The sequence below is a fragment of the Triturus cristatus genome, chromosome 6 (assembly GCF_964204655.1).
Source record: "Triturus cristatus chromosome 6, aTriCri1.1, whole genome shotgun sequence".
In the NCBI taxonomy this organism is placed as follows: domain Eukaryota; kingdom Metazoa; phylum Chordata; class Amphibia; order Caudata; family Salamandridae; genus Triturus; species Triturus cristatus.
Genome location: NC_140589.1, coordinates 1,769,093,656 through 1,769,113,505, shown reverse-complemented (window position 1 = coordinate 1,769,113,505; position 19,850 = coordinate 1,769,093,656). Strand labels below are relative to the sequence as shown.

Here is a 19,850-nt window from a genome sequence, read left to right as displayed (position 1 = left end):
TATTGTAAAGTCTTGGTGGGATAATCCTCACCTCAGTGTCCTAAACAGAATTGAAAAGTTTCTCCCAATTGCCAGGGAATTTCACATTCTAATTTTCTTATAGCTTTTGCATGACCAAATACAGAGTGGGCATGACAAACTATGATTACAGAAACAGTCACTCAATCCCCTTAAGACTCATTGAAGGCAAGATTGATGCATAATAAACCCAACATGCCAACATTAATTTACCTACTTATGCCAGTGATTATTTGTGAAGATTACAAAGATGCTACTGCAGATCAGGTAGCATCAGTCATCAATATTCGCTTAACCCGCTGTGACATCATTAAACATCTGTATGTGGCCCCTTCCTCGAATCTTTACACAGTATATACAGGGATGTATAATCCTGCCAAAGGTAGTCATCAAAATTGTTCTACTCCACAAATGCATATGAAACTAGATGATAAATGAATTATAACTTACTTTGCAGTGATCAAACACAACCATGCACTGTGGTTCCTTGCTGACAGGAGATGATGTGGTGGGGTCTACCTCGGGGGCCACGGTGACAGCTTCCGGCTGGTCCCAGAAAGTGTATGTGCAGAAAACAAAGTTGGAGAGATGTTGAGGCAACCCTGTTGCTTGAAGTATTTTAATCTTGTGGGAGAATGAACAAGGGAAAGGAGTTAATTCTCATACAATTCCTCATATGAGCAGACATGAAAACTATAAGTCTTTATAGATGTCACACACCTTTACATTTTACATCACAATTGAATAATTCCTTTTTATTGCATACATATACAAACCAAGTATTTACCATACTGTGAAATTCTTCAGCATTACAAGATATTTAAAATCTGTCGGGTCTCTACCAGGGTGGATAGGTCGTGGTCCTTACTCCCTTTGTGGTTACCGGGCGCGGGTGGGTGAGCGATTTTCAGTGAGCGAAGCGCAACTTGGGGGGGGTGGTGGGAGGGGAGGTGGAGATCCGAGACTATACTATAGATCAAAGAATGTAATTGCTTGGTTTGTTTTCGGTGTTCTGTTTTTCTTTACCAAAAAACACAAAACGAATTGTCCTTTGCGTTGTAGCTCCATGTAACTCTGTGCGGTAGTGGCTTCTGGGGTTACAGAGCACTGCCTCTTATGTGCAAATGACAAATAAAATCTGTTGTTAAAATCTGAACATAACTGCACATTGTTGTTAATATAGTATATCGAAGGCAATATAGAGAGCTGGGTTCCAATATTGATTCAATTCACCATTGGATCCAGTTACTGTAATGATCAATGATTTCCCATTTCCCCTTAATAACAGGTTCCCAATCCACTGACGTAGTATATAACAAGATCAGCATTATGCAAAATGATAACTGATCCCTGAGTGGTGCTATGGTTTCCTGTAAGAAGGAAGGATAAAAGAAGGTTCCATCTTGGAAAAATTTGCATGGTCGATGAATAACTGAGGTTTTGGTACAAAACTGGATAGTTACATTTGTCAAAAAGAATCTCACTTATAATTAATTTATCAGAGTGCTTAGAGCCCTGAAGACTCCTTTAAAGGGACACCAGAGTCCTAGTTTGCATCCCTTCAATCACTTAAAGGCAGGTGACGGGACACAAGCAATTATTTTGTAGAAATACTGGTGCCTGGTAAACCGACTTGACCAAAAGTACAAAAAATATAAGACTATGCTACTGGCCGCTCCATGTAACTAGTACTTAAATATTTACACAATTACCTTTGGTTAGAAGGTAATTCATTTGCCATCACTACAACACATCTTTTTCTTGAGGTACTCCCAGCACTTTTCTACAGCATAACCGGCACTAAAAACTAAACAGCAATACTCCTGAAGAACCATCCCTTCTTCAAATGGCGTTATCCTCGCGAAACCATCCTCCATTGAATGACCTCCAAACATATAAGTAACCAATACCAACAGGAAAGGGCCTAGTGATAGACCAAGCAAATCATATGCAGCATTTATGAGAAAAAAAAATTCTGAGTGAAAGGACCCTAACAAAGATGATCCAGTACACTAATTCTTGATGAATTACTTTCAGATGACAGTAAAAATGAACTGCTGACACTTTCTTCATGCAAAGTCCAAATGCAGGATTGTGCTATTGTAACCATTTAGCAGAGAACATGATTCTGCAGCTCCCCAAGGCCATTCTGGGGCAGGCAGCACTATAAAAATAAGTGGCTGATTGAACAGTTATGCCCTCTTTTCTCTCGTCTGTGTATGGAAGCATTGTTATCATAAATAAGACAAGAACCGAAACACTTCATGCTCCTTACAAATAATTCAAGGTGGCCCACCTCCTCTCTCCATTTTGAAATGCGTAACATTAAGTACTTGTATTGTATTGTATTGGCATTTGTATAGCGCTTACTACCCCTGACGAGGCGTCGAAGTGCTTTTCAGAAAGTAGCACGCTACTCAGGGACCCATAGAGGATTAGTGTTGAATTAGTCTAGTGAAACATGCAAGTACATTTTAAGTGGTGGATGTGTTAGTCAGTTATTTGGATTCAGAAGGATAGCAGAAGCATAGAAGAGGAAAAAAGGTTTGTATTTATATAGTGCTTCTTACCCCTGATGGGGTGTTGACGCGCTTTTTTGGGCGAGTAGCACGCTACTTCGGAAATCCATAAAGGATTAGTGGTGAATTAGTATGGTGAAATATGAAAGAAATTTGAGTGGTGGATATTAGTCAGTTATTTGGAGTGAGAAGGAAAGCGGAGGAATAGAAGGGAAAAAAAAGGTTTGCATTCATATAGCGCCTGTTACCCCTGATGGGGTGTTGAAGCGCTTTTCTGGCAAGTAGCAGGCTACTCTGGAACTCATAAAGGATTAGTGTTGATAATTAGTGTAGTGAAATATGAAGTAATTTGAGTGGTGGATATGTTAGTCAGTTATTTGGATTGAGAAGGGTTGGGGAGGGGTAAAAAAGGGAGAAAGGTTTGCATTTATATAGCGCTTGTAACCCTGATGAGGTGTTGAAACGCTTTGTTGGCAAGTAGCAGGCTACTCTGGAACCCATAAAGGATTAGTGGTGAATTAGTACAGTGGAATATGGAATTAGATAAGTGAACATGCTAGTCTGTTATTTTGATTGAAAATGATAGTGGAGGGATAGAAGAGTGAAGGATTTCTTTTTTTTAGGTCATAGCAGTAGGAGGAGGCTTTTGGATGAGTAAAAAGGCTTTTTGGAGGGGAGGAGTCAGAGGGAAGAGTTTAGAAAGGTTTGTTGTGGGGGATTGGTATAGTAAAAGAAGTGTCAGATGATGCAAGGAGGGGTAGAGTAGGTGAGAGTCAAGAAAGGGTTATTTTGGGGAACATAGTTGTGGTATGGGGTTTGGGATAAATGAGAAAGTGGGTGTAGAGGATGTAATGATAGATGTACAGGATGAGAGACAGGGTAGTGCCTTGGAAAGAGTAGTAGAAAGAAGTTTGAGATGAGTCAGAACATTGGGCTAGAAGATATTTTGAGAGAAGTATAGGCTGAGAAATAGGGTAGTGCATTGGAAATGCTAAATTAGAAGCAAGTGATAAATTTATAGATCCACAAGTACATTGAAAGTATATAGATGCATAAAGGAAGTAAGTATATGCAGATTAAAGATATTGATAGAGGTACATGATGAGAAATTGGGTAGTGCATTGGATATACTTTTTCAGGAGAAAAGTAACAGACACACAGATCCACGTACATGGAGTTACATAGATGCATAATGGAAGCAAGTACATGTAGACCAAAGATGATTTTGTTGTTTATATAACAACATAATTATTCTACATGTTTATACAAATCAATACACAAAGATAGGTACATATCTATAGTGAATTTAATGCTTATATACAGAGGGACACATATTACTGAATGGGAAAATGGGCAGCATTTCTGGCCCTGGTCCCGACCAGTCTCGAACAGGCTCAAACAGGCACTACCCTTGTCCTCTTCACCCATAGCCTCAAGGCCCAGGCTGAGATACCCTAAGCCTTGGCCCTTTATAGCTCTAGTAGTCAGGTGACCCCTTCAGCCAATGGGAACCCTAGCCCTAACACTATCCAATCACAACACTACCCCTACAATCTAGCACCAATAGGAGACCAGGACCTTACACAGCCAATCTTCTTAGCCCTAGTCCAAGCACCCAATCAGTTTCAAAAACCCTGATCTCTACGTCCAATAGAGGCCCTAGCCCTACCAGTAGTCTCAATCCTAGTCCAGGCAACCAATGGCACAGGAAGCCCTAGTCCCTACTTCCAATAGAAAGCCTAACCCTACTCTTAGTCCCACACCTAGTCCAGCAACCAATAACACCAGAAGCCCTAATCGCTACTTCCAATTAAAGGCCTAACCCTAGCCCTTGTCCCAACCCTACATTGATTGAATCACAGACCCAGAAACCAATCAGAACCGTAATCCAATAGAAACATCAGATACAACCACCAATCAGTGTACACATGTACCAAACAAAATCAGACTATATAAGGTCCCAGCTACCTCAGACAAGGTTCGCTGGCCAGGGAGTTGGAAGCTGCTCCTCTATTCAAAAAATCTCCTAGGAGACAGACCGGCTCAATCCACACTTTGGTAAGGCCCTGACAAACTTGTCCTCCAACAACACTATTTGTATAAAGCTTTACTCCCTCTCCTGGCCAAAAAACGAAGTGCACAGTCCCCATTAAACACAGTTTAAACAGCTTACAGCAGATGAATGCTGTCTCAGGGTGAAGGGGGAGGCTGGTTTCACTGACTTGTTAACACAAAATGGTCGCTGGGAGTGCGCTGCTTAACATACAGGTCTCAGCACAGAGCAAAGGAGACATTTGGAGGGAAAAACTGATAGTCACGGGGAACGAGAGGGAAAAACTACAGAGTTTGGACTGCAAATCCCACAATTCAACAGGTTAAATGGAAGCAGTCACGGGCAGGAAAAACCACAAGTTTAAGAACAAAAAAATGGGATAAATTACGCACTCACTGGCAGGTTAAAACTACAATTTTAAATTGTAACAACCACAGACAAAGACAGGTAAATACATATAAAAAGTAAAAAATAAGATGATGCAATCACAGGTAGGGAAAATCATTTTTTAAAAACTTTTTTAGGAAAGTGACAGCACTAGTCTGCCTCCTTACCACTTCCTGGACTATGCTCACTGCAATCTGGGCACAGGTAGGCTGCAACTCACAAGATAGGGGAGAAGGGGGAGAATGATTGGGGTGCACCCAGCAAAGCCTTAAGGGGACAGGGCAGGTGTGAGAGGAGGGCTCAGATTTGCTTGGAGCTGGGGAAAACCAATAGCAGTCCTAGGTCTGCTGGACTGGGGGTGGGGCTGGGACTGGGGAGCAGTTCTATTCAGAGGCTTAATTCCACACTTTGGTAAGACCCTGACAAACTTGTCCTCCAGCAACACTATTTGTATAAAGCTTTACCTCCGTTCCTGGCCAAAAAACGAAGTGCACAGTTTAAACAGTTTACAGCAGATGACTGCTGTCTCAGGGGGGGAAAGGGGTGCTGGTTTCACTGACTTGTTAACACAAAATGGTCGCTGGGGGTACACTGCTTAACATACAGGTCTTAGCACAGAGCAAAGGAGACTTGCTGCTAATGTTAAGGAACAATGGTAAGCCCTACACACAAATGAAAGTTGCATGGTTTCTGCCAAAAGTTATTCTTTGTCAGGACCGGAGGCAAGGATTATGCCTTCTTTCGTCACTTTATTTTCAATAGCAGCCATTATTTAAAACATAATCAACTACATTTCCCATGAACACTTGGGAAAGAAGTAGAAAAAAGTGCCGTGCCGAGATAAGAGCTTCTGTTTTTTTTTCTATGTATATTTGAAGTGTTCTGCTTACTGTATAATAATTATCTGTAGGTTGTGCTCTCTTGCCATTGACATCGCGTTTACTCGCTGAAGGCGCTTCGCCGAGTTACTGTACGATTTGTTTGTTTTAAACTGTTGGTTATTTTGCCCGTTTTGCGCTTTGACCGCGGGAGCGTTCTGCGCTCCTACGCGGTCGTGACTGGTGCGCCTCCTGCAGTTGGGACCTCCCGCTGCTACAGGGCGCTGGAGGCACAGCGGGACCACTGCGTACAAGTTGAATTTCCTCAGAGTGGATCTGACTGTGCGCCGTAGGTCTGGAGCCTTGCCGCCTAAGGAAGACGCCCCAGGAGGGTCTGCACAGCCGATCGGCCCGCTCCCAATACAATGAAAGGCCAATCGCACTGATTCTTACTGATGCTCTGCTGTGGAGTGAGCACTCTGCAGCAGAGTCTGCCACACCTCTGCCTGTTAGACCTATTGAAACAATTATTTGCCAATGCTGGTTACAAATCATGACTGTGCCCTACTAGGAATCCCTTCTAAGATCTCTGCACTCCCCACTGGGATGCTCTAATCTAGAGACAGAAAGGCACGGAAATGCTTGACATTTGGCTCAAACATACAAAGTAATTTATAGATGGTTTGGGGTGGGAGGGTCTGAAGACTATGGCAGACCACTATAAAAATGCCTGTATAATCAGGTATCCAAGATAACACTTAAATGTATGAACGTGAGGTATAATAAATAAAAATGTAAATTTAATGTTTCCGTTTATACCTTCGGACATCTTTTCTGGACAGAAGGTACCAAAAGGGTCTTGAAAGGTTGTGATCCTGCAGGCTTTTGGCCAAACAATGAACGGTCTAAGAAGCAGAATGTATCTGTCTCAATGGTATCTCAGAGCAGGCTGAACAACAATAACAGATATTATACGGGTCTATGTTGGAACAGAGGAAACATAGGATGAGGAATAGGGAACCATCAAACTTTAATGTCACATTTGTAAAAGATTTAGCACCTTCAATTCATGTGTAGATGTGCATACTGTCTCAAGCTAACTACTGATGTTACCAAACAGAATATACAAGAGATGCTATAAGAATTCCTCCCAAAATGGTACTTCTTGAAATCTTATAGTCATCTTGCTTTGAAGATGCAGTGTTAATAAGACAGTCCACTAATAACTTACCTTGCACACAAGCTTTTGCTCCTGGGCTTCATTTTCAATTGATCCGTCAAATCCATCATCACCTCCGCCAATCCGGTCCTTAATATCTCCGCTGACACGTACCACTTCCACATGAAGGCGTCCTGAAACCTGAAGAGCAGAAACCGAAAGATCAAGCAGTGGCTATTTTCAAACAAAATCCATCAAATTTCAACTGGCCTCCGAGAAATTGCATGTGCTTGAGTACCAAAAGTTCAACAAACACTGCTCAATAATTTCACAGTTTCAAAAACACTTCTGAAGTCCATGATACACAGTTTTACACAAGATGTGCCAGGTAAAATGTGAAATAGCTCACAACCAGATCACTAAATATGGAATACAATTAGAGCCCACGAGCAGTACATATGTGCCTCAAAATACTGACAAATGAGTCTGCCTTTAAAAGAAAAGGACTTTGAACACATTTAGGACTGCTTCATGCACAGAAAGACAATTTCACATTTCACACTATGACTGTGATTGTGAATGTATTTTCAGATACTATGCAAACCTAACGTGTACAACAGGTAAAGCCAGTAAATAGCATGTTTGACCTCTTCCCATGCCAAGTGTAACTTAACCCACCTAGATGCCTAACGGAAGCGACCCTAACTCCACTAACCAATACGTTTTCTCCACGAAACTCCTCTGCATTACGGTGCTCTGATGTTTCCCGACTAGGCTCTTGCTCTAGAAGGCTCTTTAACGTTGACATGCATGCATATTCTAACTGGGCCCAAACATACATTCTCCATCACTCATACACACACTGACAAAAAAAAAGGACGTGTTCCAAGGAACTTTTCTGCATTGGAACAACAATGCATTATTCCCACATTCAGCCTGATCAATGGACATATACATGAACAAAGTCAGCATATCATAAAAAAGCCAAATTTGTTATAGAAAACTAAAAAAACAAGCATGTGTACCATGAATGCACAAAAAGAATACAATTAGAATGGTCAACTCCCCCTAATGGGCGCTATATAACTGAACTGAACTGTCTAGTTGTGACCTTTACCAGATGACAAGCTGACCCTTCCCCCCTCACTCACCGAATGTATCAGGAATGTGAAACACTCCGGTGAGGATGAAGTGTACAGATATAAGAAGCCACCAAAAGTAAACAAGCATGACCTTAGGGTCACATTTTAACCACATTTGGCTGTCAAACATAGTCCACAGGAACAGCATACTGTATATTTTCATATGTTTTTATGCATTTCCTTGCCTACACTGTCTTCTTGCTCTACTCTTTAAACAAAATGCTTATTTGCAGGGCTTCAGTCCTGTGTCGTTTTATATAAAGTCTGGCTTAAGGGCAGCTCCATTCCACATACATGCCAATAGATCTGATTCAGGTGGGGTATTCCTGATTTGTTAAACAAAAAATGGCTTTATTTGAACTGTCTTTTGCTAAAGATTGCCTCTGCGTCAAAAGAAGTCAATGTGGAAAATACAGTTCCCTGAATTTTGTTTCAAAATCTCCCACTTTCCTGCTCTAAAATGTTGACATGTATGATTCCATTAAAACAAGCTGTTTGTTAGGCTTTTCTATTATGTCTTGTGCCAGAAGCCCCCAGCGTCTAAAAAGATAGACAAAAAGATATGCAGACAGAAATATAGACATGCAGACAGACAGACCGGTATGCAGGCAGACCGGTATGCAGGCAGACCGGTATGCAGGCAGACCGGTATGCAGGCAGACCGGTATGCAGGCAGACCGGTATGCAGGCAGACCGGTATGCAGGCAGACCGGTATGCAGGCAGACCGGTATGCAGGCAGACCGGTATGCAGACAGACCGGTATGCAGACAGACCGGTATGCAGACAGACAGACAGACAGACAGACAGACAGACAGACAGACAGACAGACAGATAGACAGATAGATAGACAGATAGATAGACAGATAGACAGACAGACAGACAGATAGACAGACAGATACTAAGCTGCACTCACCAGGTTAAACCAGCATGAAAAGTGCTATTAACAGCAAAGATGCAATGAACTCTGCACCAGAAAACTAGATATGTTGTGCTGTAAGAAGCAACCCATTTCCTATATGCTCTAGAATGGACCACAAACTGCCTCCTTTCCTGTGTACCCTGAGTACCACCAGTGTCTCCTAAATGAGAGAGAAAGTCTCTCCAGGCCACCCTTACATATAGGAACTTGGATTTCACTCATGAAGATGTTTGTGGGATGGAGAAGTATAGACAGGCACTCCATGACAAATGCAATTAATGTAAGGCTGTTTCTAGCATATTCAAAATGTAAAGAATATTTCTGAATTAACAAAATGCTCAAATAGTATTTGTGATAGTAGTTCGAGATTAGGTCTCGCTAATCCGGCTTGTAATAGGCAAGTCTCATGCGGTCTGCTGATCGACGGTTCCAGTGGTCAACAATCGTTTCTAAATACTGCCAGCGCAGCTGAGGACATACAACTGGGCATCACCTGATGAAGACCCAAGCAGTATCCGTTCGGTGCGCTATCAGTCATACATACCTCTCCTTTCTGATTGATGATTGGAACACCATATTGCAATTTCACATCATAGAACAAAGATTCCAGGAAAACATTGGCCACACCAATGAGACTGTGGTTTTCCTGCTCATCATAGAAGGGATCAGCTCGCCGAAAATAAGACCTTATCACCTTCAGTAAAAAGAATGATGCCACATTAGTAAAAGAAGAAAAACAAATTCAGCAGTAATTGTTTCTGCTTGTGCCATAGACAAACCCTTGAAATAGACACACCAATATGTCATCAAGTATCCCATAGAACATATTTCAAATGAGGCCGCAGAATTAATTCCAAATCAGTAGATGACTAACAAAGGAGGAGATGCCCTTGGTCGCATGCGTGAAAGAACACATTTCCAAACCTTTATGGCATATGTCAAAACATAACCCTTTAAGTAATGTTTCCATTGCAGACTCATGCTTTTCACTCAACCCCTCTAGACTCCTCTACAGAAAGAAAACCATCTGCACACCAAGGTAACTAGCAAATGCACCGTCCCCCTACAGATCTCAATCAGACTGAATATACAAGACTTGGGAGCGAAGACAACCGGCAATTCTCTGATCCGCCCACTGAAATCTTGGACACTACCCCATTCACGCCACTGGCATCTCCTGTTCAAGAAAGGTTCTACTGCTTTGTCTTGGACTGTCTGGAAGGCTGGAGTAGGTACAACCCAATGCCTAAAATGATTATGCTAGTAAAGTGCTTGCTACAAGCCCAGAAAGAGAAATCATCTTAATCACGGTCGAACATTGTTCTTAATGTTTTTTTTAATAAACAAATGTACACAAAAACACCCACCCACCCTCAAGTGAGGCCTCTGAAACTTAGTAGATTCTGATTGGTTTTGGAGTCATAATTTTCTTCAAGTTCCTTTTTAGGTCTGGCTTGACAGTTCTCATGTTGCCAGACCTTACGTAGTCAACAGAAAAAAAGTGTTTTCAGAAGTACTAAGAGAGGGACTTAGGTTACCCCATTGCCCAGTAGGAGCGGACCCCCCCCACCCTGGGGGCAATCCGCTGTGAGGCTAGCTGTCTGCCGTATCTGGGAGTGCATATCTACCGCACCCAACAAGATTTGTTGGAGGGGAATGTAGGGAGGGCGCTCAGGGGCCTGGCGGGCAGTATTGGATTCTGGAGCACCCTATCACTATCGGTAGCCGGGCGGGTAGCGCTCCTGAAGATGGTGGCGCTCCCACGCCTGTTGTATTTCTTCCGTACGCTCCCTATTTGGATACCGGTGTCGCTCTTCCGTAAGCTCACAGCTATGATCACGGGCTTTATCTGGGGATCGGGCAGGCGGCGGGTGGCGCTGGCCACACTGCGACGGCCCAGAGCCGAGGGAGGGCTTGCTGTGCCTGACTTTGAGTGGTATTATCTGGCTGCCCAACTACAATGGCTCACGCAGGCAGTGGCTAGGGAGTTCAGAGGCCCCGAAGGCCCACAGGGCAGAGTGATCCCGCGCCATGTGCTTTCTTTTATTGTCTTCCAGCAGCGCCTCGAGCTGTCGCAGCTAACGCTTGAGGAGCGAACGCTCCGGTTGTGTTGGAATCGTAGCTTGCGAAGGGTCGGCATTGTTCACCCCGTATGCCCCGGAGATCCCATTGGGTATGTGCACGGCCCTCCCTCATGGAGGGGATTGGTCGAGGCTGGCTCACTGGGAATACCTGGGGATACAGATGGTGGGGGACCTGTACCTCAATGGGGCGCTCCAGCCGTTCCAGGGGCTGCAGGATCCCGAGGGGAGACTATTTACTCCACGCGGCCCTGGTGCGGCTTTACAAAAACACTGGAATGTGGGACTCTCTGAACCGCAGACGGCGGCCGGTTGTCAGTATGTGGTCATGGCTGCGGGCACAGTCAAGGGCATTACCTGCCTCTATCAGAGAATGGCAACGGAACACCTAGCCCCTTTGACAGCGTTGAAGGATAAATGGGAACTGGACATCGGGAAGCCCATCCCGGACCTGACGTGGCCCAGGTTGCAGAGGAGGGCCTGGAAAAGTACACGTAATGCCAGGTTTAAATTGGTGCAGTATTTCATCTTGCATAGGGCATATCTGACGCCAGCTAAATTATATCAATATTTTGGGGGTCCCACCCCGCAGTGCCCTAGATGTGGGGAGGAAGGAGCTGACTTTAAGCATATGTTTTGGTCCTGTGGTGTTCTAAGCGACTACTGGGGGGAGGTCATTGCTTGCTTGACACAAGTGACGGGGCGGGAATTGAGGGTAGAAATGGGAGTTTGTCTTCTGCTGTGGTTTCCCCACACGCCGCGTACGAAAGTTACGAGCAAGTTTTGTGACTTAGGCCTTGTGGTGGCTAAAAGAGAAATTACCTTGCACTGGAAATCGAGATCTGGCCCCAGCGCTGCGAGGTGGAGAACTACCTTCACCAAATGGGTGGGCAGTGAGAGTGCGCTCCGGCTGCAGCTAGCATTGCGGGAAAATGATGAAAAAGCATTAGCCATGGCACATGCATGGTTAGCGCTAGTGGCTGACCTCCGGGGGTGGGGTGCAGAAGCGGAGGAGGACACCGACGCGCTGGAGCGGCCTGCAGCCGTATAGCTGTGGAGAGGCGGTTGATGGGTCACGTATGAGGGCAGGAGGGCTTCCCTTCCCCTTTTTGCTCGGCGCCAGCCCGTGGGGGTGAGGAGTAGCCTGCGGCCGATAACACGGCTACTTACGAGACAGAATTATCCCGGCACCTGAGGGTATGGCACACTGACATGTGGGTGGGGGGAGGGAGATTTGGCTGGGGGGGTGTTTGGGGTCATGGCTTTGGTAACCAGAACTGGCTTACAAGATACTACGTGCTGGTGTTAATGTTTGAGAGAAGGCCAATGATGCTTTGGTTCTTGCAGATGCCAGTTGTATTTGAGATATGCAATAAAAATTGTTTTTGCAAAAAAAAAAGAGAGGGACTTAGGTTTCACCACATGTTGGTTACTTTGAGCATAGCAATTAATTTGGCAGACGTTATGTGCTTCCACTGAAACAGAGTGGATGTACTGAACTTTTTGCACTCTGGGAAATCTTGCGCTCAATACAGCAGGGCAATATTGGTTATCTTGACAAGCCAATGATCAAGTCTAAAGGCCTAGTCTGTCTATTATTAAAAAATGACAATAAAGGTGGTAGTCTGATGTATTTATGGTGAAAAACAAATGTTAAAGTTAATAGGCATATATTTAGGAGTGGATTGAGAATTACTCTGTAGTTAAGCCTGGCGGGAGACATTTTCTTACATTGAATTTCAAAGATTACTGTAGCGCACAAGAGTTTTGTGTCGGTTATCCTTCTAGAAGAGCTGCACTCTGGCAATCCTAGTCATGTGCTTTTGAGAAAGCAAGTAGGCCTGATTTACATATTGTGAAAAGCATATGTTGTAGGCAATAATCTTCAATGGGTGGATTGTTATTGTACTGTGCTAAAGCTTGTAAGCAGGTATTCTGTCACAGGGAATGTCATCATTTTCTGTAATAAGCACAGGTTTTAAGGTGTTGCACAAATTGAACGGAATTAACTTTTTTTAAGAAATCAAAAAATACCTTTCCTATGGAAGCTCTGGCTCAAGGGAAACAACGTTTACCACAAAACTTTTTCCCCGCAGGTAAATACAATGCGGTCGTTACAATGACTGCGTTGTAATTTCGCATACCATTACTCCGCAAGTCGGAACAACGACTTGCGGAAGGGGGGAGAAGGTGTTGGGATTTAAAATCAAACACCTTCCCTACTGTCCGCACAGACTGGAGTTGGAATAGTAGATTATACTATTCCAACATCCAACGCCCCCCCCTCCGCAAGTCGTTGTTACAACTTGCGGGGTAATGGTATGCAGAATTACAACGCGGTCGTAACGACCGCGTTGTAATTCCGGGAAACAGCCACTACAACGCAGCCATTTCCATGCATAACATTAACCACGCATACGTGGTTACCACGAATAGCCTTTACCAGGCGTACCTTTACTACGAAATATGTAGTAAAGGCATGTGTGGTAAAGGCTATTATTAAACAAACATTGGCATAGCCAATAGGTCTCGCCTTTGGGACCTTATAAGTATCTAGTTATGTAGCAGGTCCCAAAGGCGAGACCTATTGGCTATACTAATGCTTGTTTACAAATTAGGCACTGGTGCTCGCTATAATTCTCTGGCCAATGCGAACAGCTGCTTTCAGGAGACCTCATTTCCGTGGCAGAGTTGAGTTGAAGTGCCATGAATGCTGCCATCTCATTGGCCGCGTCAGAGCAGCGTTTGAATGCCCGCCTGAGCTAGGCTTCGAGCCACTCACTGACAAAGTAGTCAAAGCACTCCGAGGCTTTGGACACGCACAATCGCCGTTGCTTCATTCCTCCTGTCTGAACAAAGCACCATCCTTTCCATTTTGAGACACATTTTCAGCACGTCGTCTGCCCAAGGCTGCCAAATGGATGAAGGATAATTGGACGAGCAGATAACTGCATTGCAGAGAAATGAGGGCAACATTCAAGGAATGTCAGCAGCAGATAACAGCACAACTCTCGCCTCAAACATACTCAAGCCCCTCACATCTGCATACAGCTGCCACAGAGAGCCGTAGTTATAATCCAGAAATCCAGGCAGGATTCAGTAACTCTAAAATTAAAAGTAAAGCGCGGGTGCCGCGATTATAGCAAAAGTAAAGAAATAGATGTTTTTTTCTATTTCTTTACTTTTGCAGCAATCGCGGCACCGGCGCTTTACTCATGGTTAAAGGTAAAGCACCGGTGCCGCGATTGCTGCAAAAGTAAAGAAATAGAAAAAAACATGTATTTCTTTACTTTTGCTATAATCGTGGCACCCGCGCTTTACTTTCAAAATTAAAAGTAAAGCGCGGGTGCCGCGATTATAGCAAAAGTAAAGAAATAGATGTTTTTTTCTATTTCTTTACTTTTGCAAATTGCGGCACCGGCGCTTTACTCATGGTTAAAGGTAAAGCGCCGGTGCCCGCGATTGCTTCAAAAGTAAAGAAATAGAAAAAAACATCTTTTTCTCTACTTTTGCTACAATCGCGGCACCCGCGCTTTACTTTTAATTTTAAAAGTAAAGCGCGGGTGCCGTCATTATGCGAAAGTGAAACAAGACAAGCACGCAAAGGAAACCAGCATTGGCGGTGTGGCTGTGAAAATGACACGGCTGCGCGGCCCGCGAAAGTGTAAGTGATCACGATCAACGGAGGAATGGCAGCTGCTCACGTGCACGCAAGCTTTAGGCCAACAAAAGCCTGTGGCAGCACTTGGAAAACCCACCTACTAAATGTCTCGCAGAGCAGCACATGCGCTGGCTCAGGCGAGACCTATTTCCGTCGCTATGTGGAGGCAATTGGCGTTGTTAGAGGAAACAGAAAGAGACTTCCGCTTCCTCTTTACGACGTGCAACATCACAACGGAGGAGCTTGAAGAGGAGAGGTCGAGGAAAGGTAAGGGGGATTTTCGTTTTTAAAAATAAAAATGTAAGGCATGAGGGGGTTGTGAAGAGATGGGGAAAATTATTAGGGTTAAGAGGAGGGGTATTTGATAAAAGGGTTTGTGGGTGGGAATCGGGAGCAGTTTATAGAATTGGGGCAGGGATCGGAGATAACCTTTACCCAAAAAATGCCATTAACATGCATAGATTTACAACGAAAATCATTGTAAAAATATGTGTGGTAAAGGTTATGCGTAGTAATTGCATTTGCGTTGTAACGCATGCGTGGTAAAGGCATGCGTTGCAACGGAATGAGTTGTAACGTCATACAACTGTAATTCCCTGGGGGGAAAATGACAGCGTGAAAACAAGGTATATTCCTGGCTCAATCATAACTACTCTGGCCTGACCACCACCAGTGTAATATGTAACATTTACACTGTGTGTGTGCGTATACATATACATATATTTATATATATATTTCGCTTTCCGCCAGTCCTTCAGATTGATCCAAAACCACGGACCACAAATACAGTGTTCTTCAAATCTTTATTTGGATGCCGTCATTACGCGTTTCAACTCTCAAGGAGCCTTGATCACATGACAATGTTGCGGTATATTTTCTTTCTTTTTAAAGTGACAATGTGCTTTACGTGAGTTTACAGAAAACGTCAGTCATGGCAATGGAAGAAATATTAGATTTAGTAGTTCATGCTTTCTCATGGTGAATTTGCATGTATAAAATGACTGTAAAATATTGTATAAACACGGTGACAATAGAATTAGCAGCGAGCCTTTTGCAGTTTGTACTTAAAAATAGCAAATCACATGTTGTACAAAAGTAAAAAGTAGGCACATAAATGTATAATATTTTTGTTCATCATGCTAACATGCTTTTTCAGACAATGGATGACGTCTTACATATACTGTGCTTAATTGCAGACAATTAATTGTATCCCTTCGTCTTATAGTTGCTTTCCCCTCCTCTTAAATAAATACATTTGTCATTGTTCCAGTTTTCACATAAATGCAATTGGTTAAAAAGACCATGGCATGCTTATTTTTTTGTAAATCAAAGTTCTTATATATTACCAATTGTGATGACCGTTAAAAAGTGTTGTGCTAAATTTTCATGAATAAAAAAAAGGAGTGCTGATATGCTGAATGCGGATGTGAGTGACTTAGTTTAAAGCGGTTTGTCATTGTCCCCTTATCAGCTAAATGATGTTCGTATCAACTCAATAAAATTTAGACAATCTTGAGTTCAATGTTAAAGTTTGTATCAGCATGGTTAAGCCTAATATGATAATTTAAATACCCTAGGAATTTTTATGTCGTGAGACAGGTTTGTTAAATGTCGTATTTTGTCAGAATCGATTGACTTTTCGTGGGTGAATTATCTATTCCATAATTTGTATAGTCGCCCAGCTAGGCTGTAGTGGATATAAATAGTGGGTGTCTATTTTGTTTGTACATACAGACAAATTATGTCAAGTTCTATAAATATATAAATACATAAATATATATAAATAACTTAAAACATCTGATACAAAAATTAAAAAGTTGTATTTCATAATTTAGAACCTGTAGCAGCGGTGATATTCATTTATTCTCATTTGATGTTACTGTGTCATAAACTAGATGCAGGTGTGTAAATCATCTGTGATGTTAAGTCCTCCTGGCTGTTTCAAATCCATTTCTAGAATACATCTAGTTTCTAACCTGTGTAATTTTTCCTCCCTGTTGCCTCCTCTTCTACTTGCAGGCACTGAACTATGAGGAAATATTTTAGGTCCTCGCTTTTTGAACTGTGCCAGTCCCTGAAGTGTCTGGCAACAGGGTACGTATTGTCCTGATTGTTGATCGCTCGCAAATGCTGTAAAATGCGCTTGGAGTTTTGTGCTCCCAATGTATTGTAAGCCATACGGACATATCAGGACCTAAACTACAAATTCTGCTTTGCAGGTTAAAAGTTTCTGAATCTTGTGCTTCTTAGGACTGAAAGGGTTTGTGTAAGTTGTTGTGTTGACCCCATGTTGGCATCGTTTGCATACTTTGCACTTAAAAAACCCTTTATGTGTTGCTAGCCAGCTGCAGCTTTCTATTATCTCTGGGCTTGTCTTGACCAATTTATCTCGCATAGAGGGTGCCCTACTCTGTGTGATTGAAACGTTGCTCAGTAGAGAGGTTCCTATTATGGGGTCATCTAACACCAAAGGCCAATTGCACTTTAAGATACTGCGTATTTCCTTATGTTGTTGGCTAAATTCCATAATAACTCTGAATTCTTGTTCAATCGCTTGTGTGGAAATGGCCGACTCAGTGAGTAATTCTGTATTACGTTTACCCTGAATCAAATCTGATTGCGTAACTGTCACGGATTTCGCAATTGCACTATCTATGGTTTTAGGTGAATAGCCTCTTTGCAGGAACCTCCTTATGCTTTCCTCTTGAGCCTGTTTGAGAGATTCTGGATCATGATTTACTCTTTGCAGTCTTAGTGTGTGTATATCCAGTGTGTGTATATCGAGACAAAGATCCAAGTGCAAGCGTGCACTAAAACAGATGCAACGGACTCCAATATATAGCTGGTGCTAGTAATTCAGTTTTATTTTTGTGCTCGTGCTGCCCATGGCGCATTTCGGCCACGTCCTATGGCCTTGATCACATGACCACGCTAAGTCTGTGTGAACATTTTTAAGGGAACAACACACCCCATGTGATTTTACAATGGCAATGGAAAACATACTGCAGTTTTGCTGGTACAATAACATAATGGTAGCTCCTAACGAGAATTGTAAACAAAAAAGGCATGTAAGCAACCAGACTAAGTGTCTACATGGTCAGTGTGTTCATAGTAAATACAGACATAATGTCTACTTTTTCGATTCATTCATAATTGTTGTACAGTTATAGATATCGCAATACGTACAATCATACAGTACAATTATGCAGTGCAAGTAATATGCCATAAGGTGCTTAATAATATAAAAAAAAAATATATATATATATATATATATATATTTATTTTTAGTTACACAGAGGCCGTCACCACTGTGTAGTTATAGTTAGGACCAGGTTCCATAGGAAAGGCTTGGTTTGGTTTGCCACTAACTTTGCAGCCGTTTGATGGATCTTCACAAAACGTTCCAAAAAAGTTTCATCCACCTCGGCTCCTTCCTAAAACATTTTGGGGTGATCTGTCAAGCAGGGCCGACAAAAAGGGGGTGGTCCCCTAGAGAAGAGGTGTGGCGCAGTGGCAGGGTGCCTGACTCCAGAAGAAGGGAGCTCACTTTTCGATCGCCGGCTGCAGGTAAGCCCATCACCATGTGACTCTGGGCAATAGCTCGCTTAATCTCCCCGACGCCCCCAGCGCCTTGTCACACTCGGGTAATTGTTTGCGCTTTACAAATACTATTTTCCATTTCGTCCCAAAATGTGTTTTCCCCATGCAACTTCCAATAGGAAAATTGCACACCAATACAGGACAACTGCAGTGATTTGGTGTAAATCCATTCAGTACCTAAAGAAAATAAGATTCAAAATGTATGTACATATACAAATGCTGTAGTACTGTAGATCTGGGAGATCCAAATATTACATTTGATTGGCTGCCTCACACCAACATAGCAGCAATTTTTGGACTAAGTCCCCGTGTCCTTAAACAAAAAAGTTAAAACCCATATTGACTGGGCTTAAGTGATGATACCATGAACCACTAGGCCTGGATCCCCCCTCCAGGCCATTTAAAAAAAAAATGTATGAGGACGGCATGTGCACCACCATCCCCCGAGCCAATGAATGGCCCCGGGGACACCATCCCTCGGGGCCTTTGTAATGAAATATTTTTATGAATAAGGGAGGGAGCATACTGCCCCCCAACCAGTAAATGGCCCCAGGGACCGCATCCCCCAGGGCATGATACCAATTAAAAGTTCTAATGGGGAGTGGGGCGTGGGACCACCTCTCCCAGAGCCATTTCATGGCCCGGGGGGCCTTTATTTGGGAAGCGAGACGTGCGCCCTTGCCATGCACTGCTTATGACCTTACATAGTACATCACTCATGACATGGCGAGAAAGCTGTTACAGATAATATAACTAGTGAATTTCAGTGTTTGTTTTTTTTGTTTAGTTTAACGGACATTATGACCCAACTATAATGTCACTTTAACCTTTGTTTTTCAGGGAATAAATATATACAGATCCACAAAGGGACTTTGGGTCAGCTCTTTTTTGCCACTGGTATGAATGTCATTTACACGCTGCTTTCATCCATGACAGCATACAGTACGAGACAATGGGTAAGGCTACTACATCCATTCGTTTTCTTGCTTTGGGAGGGATGCCGTTTATCTGATCACACATGTACCTCCTCGTGAAACTGAGTGTACTTCAGGGTCAGGACTTTGGTCTTCAATTTGATCCTTTTTTAGGTCTCTTTTCATGCGTTTCCTTCACTTTTTATTTTCATTGTCAAAACATAATACAGCTCCTTGAACAGTGCAAAAGGACTGATTACACCCAGGCAGCCACCACCTCTTAACCAGGTAACCGCAATGGAATGGAATTCTCCACAGCGTATCATTGTTTTACCATTCCAAGATAACCAACGTGTTTGTTATGAATGTCGCGGTCATCCGGGAACTTTTAAACAATGATGCACTAAATACAATCCAGCTGCAAGATTGCCACTCACTACTATGTTTAATTTCATTTGTTTTTGCAAGCATATGCCAAGCATATGACAATCATGTTCATGCAGCAATATGTTTGCACTTTCCACTGTTATTCTTATAATTTACCTTGCACATGTTCTTGAATGTATGTGTGATTTATT

The 19,850-nt window shown here is 42.9% G+C and overlaps 1 protein-coding gene across 1 annotated transcript in view; it reads right to left on the bottom strand.

The window, feature by feature from the left end:
* KIF13B (kinesin family member 13B) overlaps positions 1–19,850 on the bottom strand; it is a 712,974-nt gene that overhangs the window by 247,779 nt on the left and 445,345 nt on the right. Inside the window, exons 20-22 of the mRNA XM_085613040.1 lie at positions 9,561–9,710; positions 7,027–7,155; positions 469–642 (exon numbers count right to left, since the gene is read on the bottom strand). Of these exons, the coding sequence (XP_085469166.1) occupies positions 469–642; positions 7,027–7,155; positions 9,561–9,710 (453 nt within the window). The remainder of the gene's footprint in view (positions 1–468; positions 643–7,026; positions 7,156–9,560; positions 9,711–19,850) is intronic.